Source organism: Anas platyrhynchos, chromosome 21, assembly GCF_047663525.1.
Source record: "Anas platyrhynchos isolate ZD024472 breed Pekin duck chromosome 21, IASCAAS_PekinDuck_T2T, whole genome shotgun sequence".
Taxonomy (NCBI): domain Eukaryota; kingdom Metazoa; phylum Chordata; class Aves; order Anseriformes; family Anatidae; genus Anas; species Anas platyrhynchos.
Genome location: NC_092607.1, coordinates 11,680,914 through 11,695,070, shown reverse-complemented (window position 1 = coordinate 11,695,070; position 14,157 = coordinate 11,680,914). Strand labels below are relative to the sequence as shown.

The window sequence follows — 14,157 nt, the reverse complement described above, 5'->3', positions numbered from 1 at the left end:
AACTTCCCATGCTCTGCTGAGCTGGTGGTAACCAGGACCTCTGGTTTCATGCATATTGTTTCTTCATCATCTTCTGAAACAGCTGACACCATTCACAGCCAGCACATCACCCTTGTTACAGATCTGCTTCTGTTTCTTTGTCATGCTTAATAACAGAATTATATTCAAAAACAAAGCACCACAGAGAAATAAAAGTGTCATCTAGATGATATGAACAAGCCAACAGGGGAAAAGATTGAGGGGATTGCACTGGTGCTCTAATGTAGTTGAATCCTGAGGCACACGGTGCAGACAATGCACAACCTGAAACTAGCTGATTAATATATTTGAACACTTGAAGCTGACAGTCAAGTGATCTATGTACATCAGGCTGCGATGAAAGGAAACCTAAAGAGAACCTCTGGGAACCCCTGGCCTCAGGATATTTCATTAATAATTAAGGAGAATTTGCCATTATGCTTTTAGTATTTTCACATCCTGCCAGTGTTAGCAGCATGGCCAATGCCACCCGCTGCGCTGTGGAGGAGCAAGCTCCCTTGAGCCCTGCCGCAGACTCTTTGCTGTTGCTTTCTCAAGCTATCAAATAAAGGATCTTTTTGTTGGTTGTGTTACGAGAGTCTCTGGGAACCCCAGTTCATGAAACCAAGTTTAATTTTTTGTGAGGTAGCAAGAAATCAGACAACAAAATCCTGTTCCTGCTGCAGACAGCCTAGTCCAAGCATGGGCTTCATGACTCACATGAGGGAGCAGTAAGTCCTGAAAACAGGTTTCAGATACAAAAGCTTGGTCCATTTGCACATTATGGAGGGATATTAAGATCCACTTTGAGTAGAGCAAACAGCCGTGTCAATAAATGCACTTTGTTTTTTCTGCCGCTGTGGGAAACACCCATGTTTAGGAAGAGTTTTCAGGTGCTCAGCACAACGCCACGACTTCCAACACAGTGACTGCACTGGGCTGCCCCCAGAGCCATAATCGTAAGTACACATTTGAACAGGTTTGGGTGGCCAGAAAGCTCAAGAGCAGAACATATTTTGTGAAGGGCCGGGAAGGTGGACAACTCCACCCTCTGTGTGTTTGCACCCAGTGTGTGAGCAGTGCCGGAGTAGAGGCAGAGCCACCAGTAGCACCGGGCCCTGAGCAGATCCGGCTCCCGGGGGACTGGTGCCCGGCCACCCACCCTGAGGTAACTCATGCTGCTGCTGCTGCTCTTCTCTGGGCTTTTCTTGGCTTCGCTTCTCTTCTTCCTTCTTCACTTCTGTCCCATGCTTGAACCCTGAATGTGCTCTCACATTAAATGGTCCTGGGTGATTCTACAAGTGCTTGGCTTGTTTTGTTTGGGCTTTAAGGTACCTGCTATGAGTTTCTTCCTTTCTTTGCATTGGCATTTCCTGCAAAAGGACAGAAGACAAAAAAGATCGGCTTTCTGACAGCATTTCTACCAGCCAGGTCAGGACTGTTCCCACCCTGAAAGCCTGGGGTGTGAATGTTTGAACAATTCTGCTTTTCCCATTTAAGTACAATGCAGAGTGGCTGAAATAATTGTGTTAAAAACTGCCCGTAAAGCCTCAAGGACTGTAATTTTGCATGTCCTGAATGTACGGCCAGCTGCCTGGTTGCTGCTCAGATTGTTCTTGGGTGTTTCTTGTTTGCTTTGGGTGAGTCATCTCAGTCCTTCCTTCTCCTGACACTTCTTTGTTGTCTATTGTCTGTCCATTTCTTTGCCTTAGCCACTGACAATCCTCAGATGCCTTTGTCCACTGGTGTCTTTCTACCCAATACGTGTCCAAGTAATCTTTGCCTGCAACAGAGCAACTGATAGCTGCACGGAAGGAAGGTAAGGAGACTTTCTAAAACCCTGTCTTGTTATTAGTCCTTACTTGGCTCCTCATGGATCAGAGCAGGATCTGTTCCTCTAGCTGGCCACTGGCTGACATGTCCCCAAGTTCACCTGTTCTCCAAGAGGCAGGATTCAGGAGAGGGATGTACTGGGGAGCTGAGGATCCAGTCCTTGCCCTGGGACTGCTTTTTGCGTGAACTGATGCCTCTAGGTTCTTCTGCTGCCTCTGGAACATACACGAGTTTGTTCTCCAATGCTTGCAGAGCAGACGTATCTATAATGAAATTATATACAAAGCGAACTAGGCAAAGTTGATCTTTTTCTTTTCTGACATTTAAGTATAACATATGGCAAGTTCTGGCATGAAATTAATTGAATCTGTGTGTACTTTTTATATTAATAAACACTGCAACACAGGCAATTGTAATATTGTAGGTTGGTCAATACATTAAAAAGGTCAAGCTTATCTGGCTTTAGGCAGAGTACACAGTAGATCACGGGTTTTGTTGTAATTTTCTCTCTTAGTTTTCAAAAGTTTTACCACATTGCAAAGACCAAAATAATGCTTCCGAGAGCGAGAGAAAAAGACAAATTTTGCCAAGTCTTGAGCCCATGATCGGGGCACACTACAGTTCATGTAACACAAAAATAATGATAAAAACACTATTTCTCTTTTGGATTCCTTTCTGCATTACAATTGAAGCAGTGAAGCATAATTTGGGACAGGAACTGTTTCTGAGCTGTGTCTGACTGGGAGGCTGATAGCAAATGTTCCTTTTTAAACCAGTCAGGCTGCATTCCAGTGGGTCTGGTTGAGCCCCCCACGAGGATAAAATCCTTGAAATCTAATCAGAAAATCTATATCTAGAAAGGAAGCCCAAGGATAAGAATGTGCTTACTCCAGTTCCTCGTCATTTCTAAGGGTTTCTTTTCATTTTGGAAAAAAAAAATATATATACATGTTCTTGCATCAGGATCCTCTCTTTTACCCTCTCAGTTCTTGAGAATTGCCTTGTCCTGTGTGAATAACATAGACATCATACCAGCAACACCTCCCAGGTTTGGTGAGGGTTTGCTCCATTCTCACAGCCTACTACAGAGACCAGCTTTGTGCTTATCACATGCAGGACAGGGCTGCCTGGTGGTTGCACCACTCATAGATAACCCTGATTAATATCTGAGACATACCAAGAACACCCAACAGACAGACCAAGTCAGCACCCAAGTGACAGTGTAGGACTGTCCTGGGTTTGGCTGGGATCGAGTTAATTTACCAGGACAGACTCACAGCTGGACACAGGTTTCCAGCAGTTGACAATATCTAGTTCTACCCACTAGAAACAGGTACGTGGCCAGATCTTGAATGCTCCTGAAGACCAATGCTGTGTATGTAACTTTTGTTGACACTGGGAGCCCTTTATTTTTTCCTAAATCCTTGTGGCTCCACTTTTAATATTTCTAGCTTCAAACAGACCTGAGAAGATGTTTCAAATGAGAGAAAAAATGAGTTATTTGTATAAACTAGAGGCATAAGCACTTTGGGAAAAATGTAACCATTTAATTTTTTCGAGCAGAGCTCTTGTTTTTTTGCAAATCTGGAGCCACATATGCATGCAGTCAGAAGCAGTAGTCTCTGCAGCAGCAATTCCTAGATGCTATGGCAGAAATGAATAGCTATGACATTGCTTGCTTGGCATCTTGAATCTCTGCCAGTCTGATACCATTTTATATTTGTTATCATTTCTGCCAATACTCAGTTTTGTCTATAGGTGGCAGTGACCTTTCATTTTTTCTTTAAAATAAGGCAGAAGCATGCATGCATATACATTTTCCTAATTTTACTGGAGGATCTGGGCTAGGACAGTGAGTTCTGTACACATAGAAATGGCCACAGACTTGACACCTTTTTTTCTGTATCCACTTTTTGCCTCAGAGCATGATAAAAAGGCAACTACTTACACCATACAAAAACCAATGCAATGTAATAATCAACTACTGCTGCAAGAAGGTAAGTCTGAAGGTTTATAATATACATGCTTGATGGAGCACTGCATTCGGTGCTCTGGAGACATATTCTGAGGTGGTTATGTAGGAAGTTAGTCCTGCTCTTTTATCAAAAATATCCTCCAAGACTTTTCCAGCTTCTGGTAAAGTGAAAATCTTTTAAAATTCCATGTAGCCTTTGTGCATGTTTTATTTCAGTCTGAATTATAAACTTGACTGTAGAAAATGGGCAATTTTTTCTAGGACAAAATATGCCAGAAATCAGAGCCTATGATCTCTGTTCTGTATCAGTTAAAGATAACTTAATTGATGTGAGTAGAACTGGACAGGAAACTGGAGTAACTGAGAATCAAGCTACAAATCATTGTAGAAATAAATAAGAAAAAATAGGAATTTGCTTCTCAACTCCCCTCAGATATATGCTTATTTCACAGCACATGTGAAAAAGGAAACACGTAACCTGCAAATATTCCACCCTTTGCTTAAGTTGTCTCCTGGCATAAACCAGGAGGCCTTGTGAATGGAAAACAAAAGTAAATCCTCCAGATTCAACTGGATACTAAATTTATCACTGAGACTAAGCAGCAGGATTTGAATCTTGTTTTCTTCCGTTCCGATAGGATAATACTTAATGTTGCTAGGAGACAGAACTACATAGCAAGGACAAGAGGCCATTGTACATCCACAGGGAGATGTTGGCTGTTTTCCACAATAAATCAGAAGTTCTGATTTATAGTGGAAATATCAGCTGAGAAGATAAAATCCCTGTAAAACAACTCGGCAGTCTGAAATCAAGGCTCGGTGCTACAGCCACTATTTCTGCAGCATTTCCCAGCACCACATGGCCGCCGTTCATGTTTCAGCATCAGCGGGGCTGTTCAGTGTCCAGCTCAGCACTGGGCACTCAGAGAACAAAAACCATGCCTGGAAGAGAGGCCCGGCTTCGATTTCATGTCAGCTAGGATGCAGCATAAAAGAGAAACCAGATCTGAACTACCCTTGTCAAGGAAAAGTTTGTAGATTGAGGTTACCAAAAAAAGCACAATCAGATGGAACTCTAAGCAGTAACTGGAAGCCGAAATGAGAGGTTCCCCCTGCTTCCGAGATTCAAATTCTAATGAAGGTGATTTAGCAAAACTGCTCTTTTCCTCCTTTTCTCTAATAGTCGAAGGCTGTTTAGTCAAAGCACCAAGGAAGAAGTTGCTCTTCCACACCTCTGCAGCTACGCTGGTCCATACAGGCACACAGCACAGCAGCAAGGAGCAGAGGAGCACTTGGCACCCATGGTGCCCATGCAGGAAATCCAGCGGGATGAGCACTGAGGCTGGAGTGGGGCTGCAGCCCTCAGCCTTCCTCTCTCTGGAGACCTTCCTATTTCAAGGCATGGCTCAGAAGCGTCTCCCCTTATTGTTTGCTTGTGCAGCTTTAATGCTCCATATGTATGTATATCCTGAGCCAAAGTCAACAGGAGCCTTCCTCCACCCTCAGCCTTCAACCATGTTGCAGGGAGTGTGTTTTGTCCCAAGGAATTCACAGTCCACAGGGCACATAAATATACATAAGGGGAAAAAGACAACACAGTTGAATGTATACTTCTACATAGGAAAGATTGAATTGAAAAAATTCTAAAATTGAATCAAATATACTGCTCCTTAAACACACTTTAGAGAAATAAGAACAGTTTAAAAAAACATTGAATTATCTAATGACTTAATGTTAATTAACTAGATAGAATTATGCTTTTATTGCAGTCAGAGATCTGACTCCAGTAGGTGTGAACATGAGAAAGCTGTTTTAAACTGCCCAGTTTGGGTAGCAGTAATGGTACTGTTGTGACAACACAAGATGCAGCTTACTTGAAATATGCATCCAGGACCACAGATGAAGTCAGTGGTGGCTGGTTTGCATTGCTTCTGTCTTGCTGCAGCTCCAGCTAGCTGAGAAAACATCTCTCAGTGCATCTGTGAGCTGCAACTGACCTGTGGATCTGCCTACAGCTGCCCCATACTTTCACAGCCATATTCAACGGGATAGTTTCTCTGTAGGATTTGTTATACAGAATGGCCTACAACACAGGGGCAGATTTTCAGAACTAACATGTGAATGTGTGTGATTTCTTTGCATGCTGCCTCTTTTCTGTTCATCTTTTTCTCAAATTAAAAAAAAAAAAAAAAAGTGAAACCCTACAAAGCTGCTGTAATTCATTCATATTATTTGGTCTTTGTCATTTTATTCTGCTACTAACTCCACACATTTTTCCTATCTATTGAGTCCTAACAAATGATGCTGGAGTGATGGTATCTAGTTTTCTTCAAGAAAGAAGAATTCATTAATCTGTGCCATTTGCAGAGAGCAGCTGTGACCCCTGTGTGTAATCTGCTTTGAATACTTCTGGTGGGTGCAGACTGATGACAAGGACAGGTGCTTTGGGGCAAGCAGGTGGGGCTTACAAGGAATTTAACAGGCTATCAAAGTCTGTTGCCATTGGCTGTCTCTTCATTTTAGTTAGGTAGTAAATCTATTAATGGGAAAAAAGGTACATTTTCTTTTTTTTTTTTTTGCCCATCTTGCAGGAGCTATGGGCAACACAGTGAGTGTCCCAGAGGAAGTTAAAGAAGACAGTGCATACCCAGTGATAAGAAGTTATCAGGTAATCAAGAGCTGGCCATTCTCATCTTTCTTGACTACGACTTGTTGAGAAGTCAATACTTTTCAAATGCCCTGGTGTGTCTAATTCTAAGAACTCTTTTATCTGGTATTTCAGGCTCTACCTGAATCTTCTACCAGTGTCAAAAATGGATCTGCTGTATTTGTTCAGACTCATCCTCCTGCAATGAATGGTGAAGGTATGTAGTGAGTAGCATTTATGTCTCTGCCACCAGAGAGAGAAGTTTATGCTGGAACAACAATAAATCATGATATACAGTCTCATATTAAAACATAAGCTTATATTTTTGATTCTTACCTATGAATCAACATATGCAGTTGCTCAGAAGCTTGAGAGTTAAAATATTTCAAAAAATGAAATAGGAAATTAATTCCAAGTCCTCAGGAATCTGTTTAATTATTCTAGGAGCTTGGTTCTGCTTTTGGTGCCCCAAAGGGGTTATTAGACCACAGAATTTGGTTAGCATGAAGTATGATAGTATAGGCACGTTTTGACACTGGTCCCTTTCAGGGTGTCCTGTGATAAACTGCTTCTGCTGGGGTTCTGGAGGAAATTGTGTCTCTAAGAAGTCTCTGAGGAGTCTCAGAGCACAAACTGGGGCATAATGTGTCAATGACACCAATGCAAGGATGAGCTGTTTTTTTAGCAAGGCTCTGTGTTTGTGGGGGATGCAATGGGAAGCCGTTCTGCAGGATGGAAGGAGGCAGAAGAGCATGTTTCTGAGGGAGAACAAGTTGTCTTTAAATAGTTTCATGGCATCCCTGATGCTATCAGGGAGTTACCAAGTGAGGTCATTGTGCTCAGATGCCAGACTGAAATATCTGCTAGTGTGGAAACTGATAGTCTGGAGAGGGGATGTAGGAGATTATCAAAAAACAAACAAAGAAGTTACTGAATGTGTCTAAGAATGTAGATCAATGCAGGCTAGAAAGTAAATATGTTAAACTTTAAAACATTTCCCGGCTTCTGTGGAGGAGTAACTTCCAGGAGGCAAATGTCTGCACTTTTGGTCAGGATGCTTTCCTTTGCCAAGCCCATTCTCAGTCAGAGCAGCATACACAGAAGTCTACTTTGCTCTCATTTTAGAGGTAGTATGCCTTGGGGAGAGAGAGGGGCATGTCTGTCTAATTTGCAGTGGTATCTTCATAAATAAAACTTGTGTGTCACCTTAAATTATCTAGAATTGAGTTATGGCACAATAGAGAGGTAGATAAGTGAAAGCTAAGAATGTAGTACAGCTGAAAATACTGCCAGAGGTTAGTCTTATTTACTAGAAGTTTATTCAAACTGTGTCATAAAAGACTAATGTTGTAACCATGACCACCTCTCTACTGTTATAGGACGTGTTGGATGTTATTCACCAAGTACCTGGGTAACCGGAGCATAAGGGTGGAGTTTTCTCTTTATCTGTACATTAACAAAATCATATTAATATGCCCTTGTGTGTAAACTGGGGGTGTTAGTCTGGAAGAACGGTATCTAGCATGGCTTGGCTTTTGCACAATGCTTTTTTATACACTGTAAAGAACAAAAGGAGGGAGATATCAGGTACTTTTGCAGGGGTGTGGGTACATCACTGCTGAGTTAGTACATCCCATTTCAGACCTATTTCATGGTGTATATAACAGGACACCAACCAGACTTTCAAGTGATGGTAAAGCTGAACCTTGGGTTCCCCAGGGAGAGGTGCCTGTCAGCAGCTGAGACTGCTTTAAATGTTCACATCCTTTTTGAAAATCTGGTGTGAAGTATATGGCCTGACCACTAAAAATTGGGCTGCAAACAATCCTAAGAAGTTGTCTCCACGTATTCACGGGCAATTGCTCTCAGCCACAGATATGTCTCTCTCTCTCCTTGTCTTTCAGCACCTCATTAATTTCTCCTACTACCTCTTGTTGGCTTTGGAGCCTTCTTGACCAGCCTTCAGCAGTGCTCATTTGTAGCAGTGTTGCTACATTTTACAACGCTGAAGATCCAGCCAAGTTAATTTTGTCAGTGTTTTCCTCGTATTGGATTTATTTCTGTTCTCAGAATATAATGAAAGCCAACTATTCTCTCCAATCTCTGTAAGGAGAGAAAACGTTCTACTACTTGTTGCTAAGAGAAACTTATCAGACTTGCATCTAGTTTAAAAAAAAAAAAAAAAGAGAAAAATAATCAAGATAGGTATGGGGATATGTAGATGGTACTGATTACAGTTCAGAATCTCGACTCTGTGACTAATTTCTTAATGTCATCTAGCTATAAGAAATCAGTTTAAATGGTTGTCCACTAAAAAATAATAGCCTGTAGTTGTGTTTCTGATCATGCAAGCTAGCAGGGTTCTGGGCAGTAAATAAAAGCCAGATGATTTACACTGTCTGAAGTCTTAGGAAGTAAATGTATGGTGATTTGTTTCTTTTAAATACATAAAAGGAAGTATGTTTTACTTAAATGGATTACCTAATTAATGTAATTATTAAACTGTTTTATGTAGCAAGTTGAAAAAATTGACTGGCCTATGATAATATTACTCATATTTTAATTTTATTAATGTTTAAGCAGCAGTTAAGTCATTAACTATGTAGATAGCACTGAAATTGCACTAGTTTCTATAATTTAATCAAGGCGTTGGTGATAAAGGAGTGCTTATTGGAAATAGAAGTTATTCTTATAGAAAATGTAGTTGATATTTCTATTAAAAAATACAGCCATCTATTTTATATCCATAAAGTAAGCATTCCTTGAGAAGACAACAGAGCTGCAAAAGGCAAGTGAAGCAAGAAGATTTCATTAATAGATGTGTGTTTGTGGCCTTTGTCTTATTAGCTTGCATTTTTGTGATTGCTAGTGATCTGACCATGTGCTCTGTGTTAAATAGTATAGCTGATAAAATGAGTCTATGAAATCCGTATCTGCTAATATAATGGGGAAAAAAGTAACGCAGAGAACTAACTTAATATGACTAGGGGAAGTAATGTTATTTGGAAGGGCCCCGTAACCATCTGCTTCACATCTGGGTGAGCAGATTGGTGACTGGTTCTCTGCTGCTTCTGCTCAAACAGGCTGACAGATGTGTGGGCTCAGGGATTCTTTCCATTGCTTGCCTTTTCTGCTTCTGATTACCAGGGCTGCAGACGTTGCACAGTGCTATCATCCACCTTCTCTTTCTGCAAAGCCATTGAAGTAGTAGTGGTGCCCTTACTGCTATTTCTTGATGTCTTGCTTTGTGAACAAAAGGATAGAAAATTTTATCCTGACTTCTTAATGTTTTCTGATGGCCTATTTGAAGAAGTAATATAAGTGCTTGGTGGACAAAACTAGCAGGAGCTTGTCTCTGGGATTTGCACTGCATAGAGTAGAAACGTAATATGAGGACAAAATGGGGGGAAAAAAAGTTTGTATTTGGGTAGTAGTTACATGCAGGTCCTTAAATGACCTGCTTAATAATGCTCATGAACAGAAAGGTTGCACAGGGAAGAAAAGTTCAGTTAGATGTAACTTAAGTCCAGAGGATAAGTTAGTTTCAGCAATTTTTTTTACCAGACTGTAGCTAACACACATGAGCGTATTGCAATATCTGTCCATCTATACAGTGTGGAATGCAACATATTTTAGTTTGGTTTGTGCTTGTTTTTTTGGTTGTTTTTTAAAGAATAATCACTGCAATTCTCATTACTAGTTTCTTTCCCTCCATATCTGTTAATATCACTAAATCTGCTAGGTAAACATCAATGTTATATAACTTTGTGAAATTATTATTCTTGGAGCATTTATATGCTGTCAACATTATTTACACGGGACAAGAAAGATTGGAAAAGAATATTAATGTATTTTTTTCCTTTTAAGAAAGGAGGGAAAGTCTTAATTTGGAACTCTAATGCTTCTGAAAATTCGTGTAGTCTCATCACAGCACTGTTGTTTTGGCTTTGGTTTTTTTTTTTTGGGGGGTGTGGTGGTGTCTCCCATGCAAACACTAGATGGATTTTTTTCTGTTGTCCAAAGCAACAATAGCAGAAAACCTAGCACTTATTTTATGGCATGTCCTTCACATAGTAGTAGCCCATAGCAGGAGATACCTATGTGAGGACCTTGGCAATTAAAGCTCTTCCTCATTCAGCAGCTAAAAATGAGTTGCTGCGCACTTTTTGATTAAAAAATTATATGTCAAATCTTTTCAGAAAAATATCCTTAACTCTAGTTAAGGATATTTTATTCTTAACACAAGTTGGACTTTGCAGCTGAAATACTGTTTTTTTTTGGTTTTGTTTTTGTTTTTACATATCCTGCTGAAGTAAAGGGAAAGGAAGGATAAACCTGTAGTGTGGTTATCTGTTGATAAACACTTGAAAATGAAATGCCTGTGTAGTAGTGGTAAGAAATGTAATCTCACAGCAGTGCTGCTGTTATTAATCTTATTCAGGGTGAACTGCTTTGATCCACTTGCAGAAGTGACCTAGAATATTGGAGGCTTTGCTTCTGTTCCTAACTCTGCTTCTTGCAGAGTAATTTGGAAAAGAATGGTACTTCTGTGTTTAAAACAAACAAACAAAAAAAAAAACTTTCAAGTCTGTCTTATGGCTGTCTATCTATGAATGAATGCAACAAATGGTGTGCTTTTATTATCAAGGGTCTGACAGAGAAATGGGACAGTGAGAGCCTCCTGGGTGGGTACAGAGGTTTAAAGTGCTGTAAAATAGAATCAACTGAGAGGAACAAGCAATTGGGATTTGAGTTCAAGTGCCAGTGAACTTGCTAAGAGGTGGGTTAAGCTTCAGCCAGCTAATTGGGAGAAATCAGTTGGAAAAGGGCATCTGTGAAGGTGTTCCCAAATCTTGTGGACATCATTGTGCATTTACAGGCAATAGTAAGGACTTGGTTAAAAATGAATCCCTTTGTGGGAATGAAAAGAGGCTGAAATGGAAGTGTTGAGGGGTTGGAAAACGTTGTCAAAACTGCAACATTTTCATCCAAACAACGTGATTTCAAAAACTTTCTCCTCCACAGTTTGCTGAGAATATGGCATGAGTCAAATCCTTCTGTTCAGCCCACCACATGAATGTCTCCTCTCTGGTGGTAGGATCTGCCTTGCCTGGTGTCTGAGCAGACTTTCCCTGAAACTGTTTGAACTGTTTTGACACAAAAGACATGCTGCAGAGCTCATGCCAGTGATATTTTCCAGGTCTTTCATTCCTTCTATGATAATTAGAGATAAAAGGAGTTTGATAGGTTCATGAGCTACTTTTTGTTTAGTTGGTTTCTTCATGATGAGCTTATATGTCTATTTTTATACTAAAGACAGCTTTTCTGTACTTCATTTTTAATCTATTACATAAAACAGGAGTTCAGCATTTATTACAATTATTTTCCAGTGGATGTTTTTTTTTTTCTACTTTAGCTGGGGAAGGGCTTGCTTCTTTACTTCCTTCCCAAGTTTCCAACTATAATTAGAAGTCAGTGCTTCAGTTCTTTTCTCATAGTACTACAGGAGGCTTAGGAAACTATAACTGAGGCCTAGTGGCCGTGACAGATACGATGGTGGTGTAAAATAGCTAATTATTTGTACCTTTTCTTTGCATGTCATTATGTTGAAATGGGTGTTCATGGAATATTGTAGAAGAATATTAGTGGCAAAGGAGTCTTGCCAGCATGAGTCATTTTCTTACATGAATAGTAACAAAGAATCCAGGGAAAGAAAATTTCTCTATTAGAGAAATGAAAATCTATTACCCTGGACAGAACAGGATGTACTGACGTGCTCTCACCCCTCTGCATGCTTGCATATGCACAAAAAACAATAAGAAAGCAAATGTCAGACTTAAAATATTGGAAGCAGAGAAGCTGAGAGGCAGCCCTCCTGGTGGCTGGTGAAGTGCTGGCCTCAGTTGTGAATCTTGCAGCAGGCCTTGCTTTGTCAGCTGTTGCTCCTGCTGCTGCAGAGTATTTCAGTAAATTCACTTGACGTAAATGCTGACATGTCAGTACACAGTACATCTTTTCTTTTTTTTTTTTTCTTTTTTTGGAAGCCCCCACCTCCTGATAGGTGGGACAAACCCTGGGCTGTGACCAAGGAATCCAGCAGGGACTTCCAGTCCCTGGATGCTTGCTGATGGGAACCGGGCAGTGTTTGTGGATGTGGATGTGGGCTCTGCTCTTGTTCTGCACAGAGATGTGGCCAGGAGCCCTGAGCACGGCCACAGGAGGAGAGCATGAAATGGATAAGGACATGTGTTGTACTGTGCCTGCTGCTGTCTGTTACGCAGAATCCTTGGTGGGGAGGATCAGAATGTTAGTGTAATTCTGCTGTGAAAAGCTAACTGGTAGTTTTAGAAGCTGTGATTATTCTGTTCAGTTTTCCTTATCATGAAAAGGAATTTTAAAAATGAAACAATGCTGAAAGTGTGTACTGTAGAAGACAAGCATTTTAGTCAAGTTTTATTGGCAACTAGGGTTTCATTTCTGTTACAGTAAAATCCAAAGGGCATAATATTGACTAAAGACAATTATAATTATTTGAAATGATTTCTATTTTACACTGAAACCAACAATTTTAAAATTAATATTTAGCAAGTCAGTTTGAGACTGACAGTTTAGCACAGCTATAATTAAGTAGACCTAAATTTATGCTTGAAATCTGTGCTGGTTAATAACAGGGAAAATAGATACATACTCCAGTCAAAGCAGAGAATAGAAGCTCAAAATGTAAAATTTACCTCTGTACAAGATTCTTGTTTTCAGGGGTTTCACACCACATAAGCAGTCTGATTTGGCCTCCCATACACAAAGCAGATAAGAATTTTTTCTCATTTTTGTCTTCCTTTTGTCTTCTATAAAGCAAGAACCTACTGTTTCCATATGCACATACAGTATTAGGGATTTTCACCTCAGCTGTCTTACCAAACTGCAATTGTAATAAAAATCATAAAATATACTTCTAAGATGAAAGACTTTTTAAATCTAAAGTGTAATGGCTGTGAGTACACAAACAGGAATTACTTGAGATTTTTTTTGTTTATTTGGGAGAGAAATGTGATAGATCCATATTGCTTGTGGGTGAAAAAAGTCAAAACCAAAAGGATAAAAGGCCTTGTTCAGATATGATTTGTAACTATTCGAATCAGGCTTAAACTAACCTACAGAAAATAGAGGAAAAAAGTAGAAACCCTACTACAGAGAGTAGGCAGCAAGGCAACAGCGTTGGAAAAATGAATGAAATATGTTGTGACTGCACAGGCCTTGGGGAATCTGGCAAGCCAGGAAACAAAATCAGTCCTCTCTGTCTCCAGTCTTTATTTATGTCTAGTTTTGACAAAGGAAAGTGTAATATTAATGTAAAACTGTCTTAAGTTTTATTGATGCTTTCACATATAATGTATTTAATTGGAAAGTAACATATTCTCAGATGAAATGAAATCACCCAGTCCACTTGATTAAAATGCTGAAGGCATCAGTGCTGTTTTTTTTCTTCTAGCACGTCTGCCAGGCTGAGTGCTCCAAAACCTCAGCCACGACCTGACACAGCTGAGCAGGGGCTGTGTAGAACACAATTTGCACCAACATCAGTGAGGAATGACAGAGGAAGGAAAATCAGATGGGCAGGTCCAATTGATGAGCTGCAGCTCGTGTTTAGTGCAGGAAAACAACGGGGTCCTGAAACAAGCCACGC

The 14,157-nt window shown here is 40.2% G+C and overlaps 1 protein-coding gene across 7 annotated transcripts in view; it reads left to right on the top strand.

Moving 5' to 3' along the window:
* The first annotated feature begins 1,058 nt into the window (after positions 1-1,058).
* The window catches only part of BCAS1 (brain enriched myelin associated protein 1), a 49,249-nt gene continuing 36,150 nt past the window's right edge, over positions 1,059-14,157 (top strand). For 6 of the 7 annotated variants that reach the window (XM_038166317.2, XM_038166314.2, XM_038166318.2 and 3 more), the window contains exons 1-3: positions 3,702-3,848; positions 6,418-6,494; positions 6,609-6,690. In XM_038166317.2, the coding sequence (XP_038022245.2) occupies positions 3,725-3,848; positions 6,418-6,494; positions 6,609-6,690 (283 nt within the window). In that variant the 5' untranslated portion in view covers positions 3,702-3,724. Of the gene's footprint in view, positions 1,187-1,730; positions 1,838-3,701; positions 3,849-6,417; positions 6,495-6,608; positions 6,691-14,157 lie in introns of those variants that run through there. The other variant, XM_021276638.4, reaches the window with a different exon arrangement.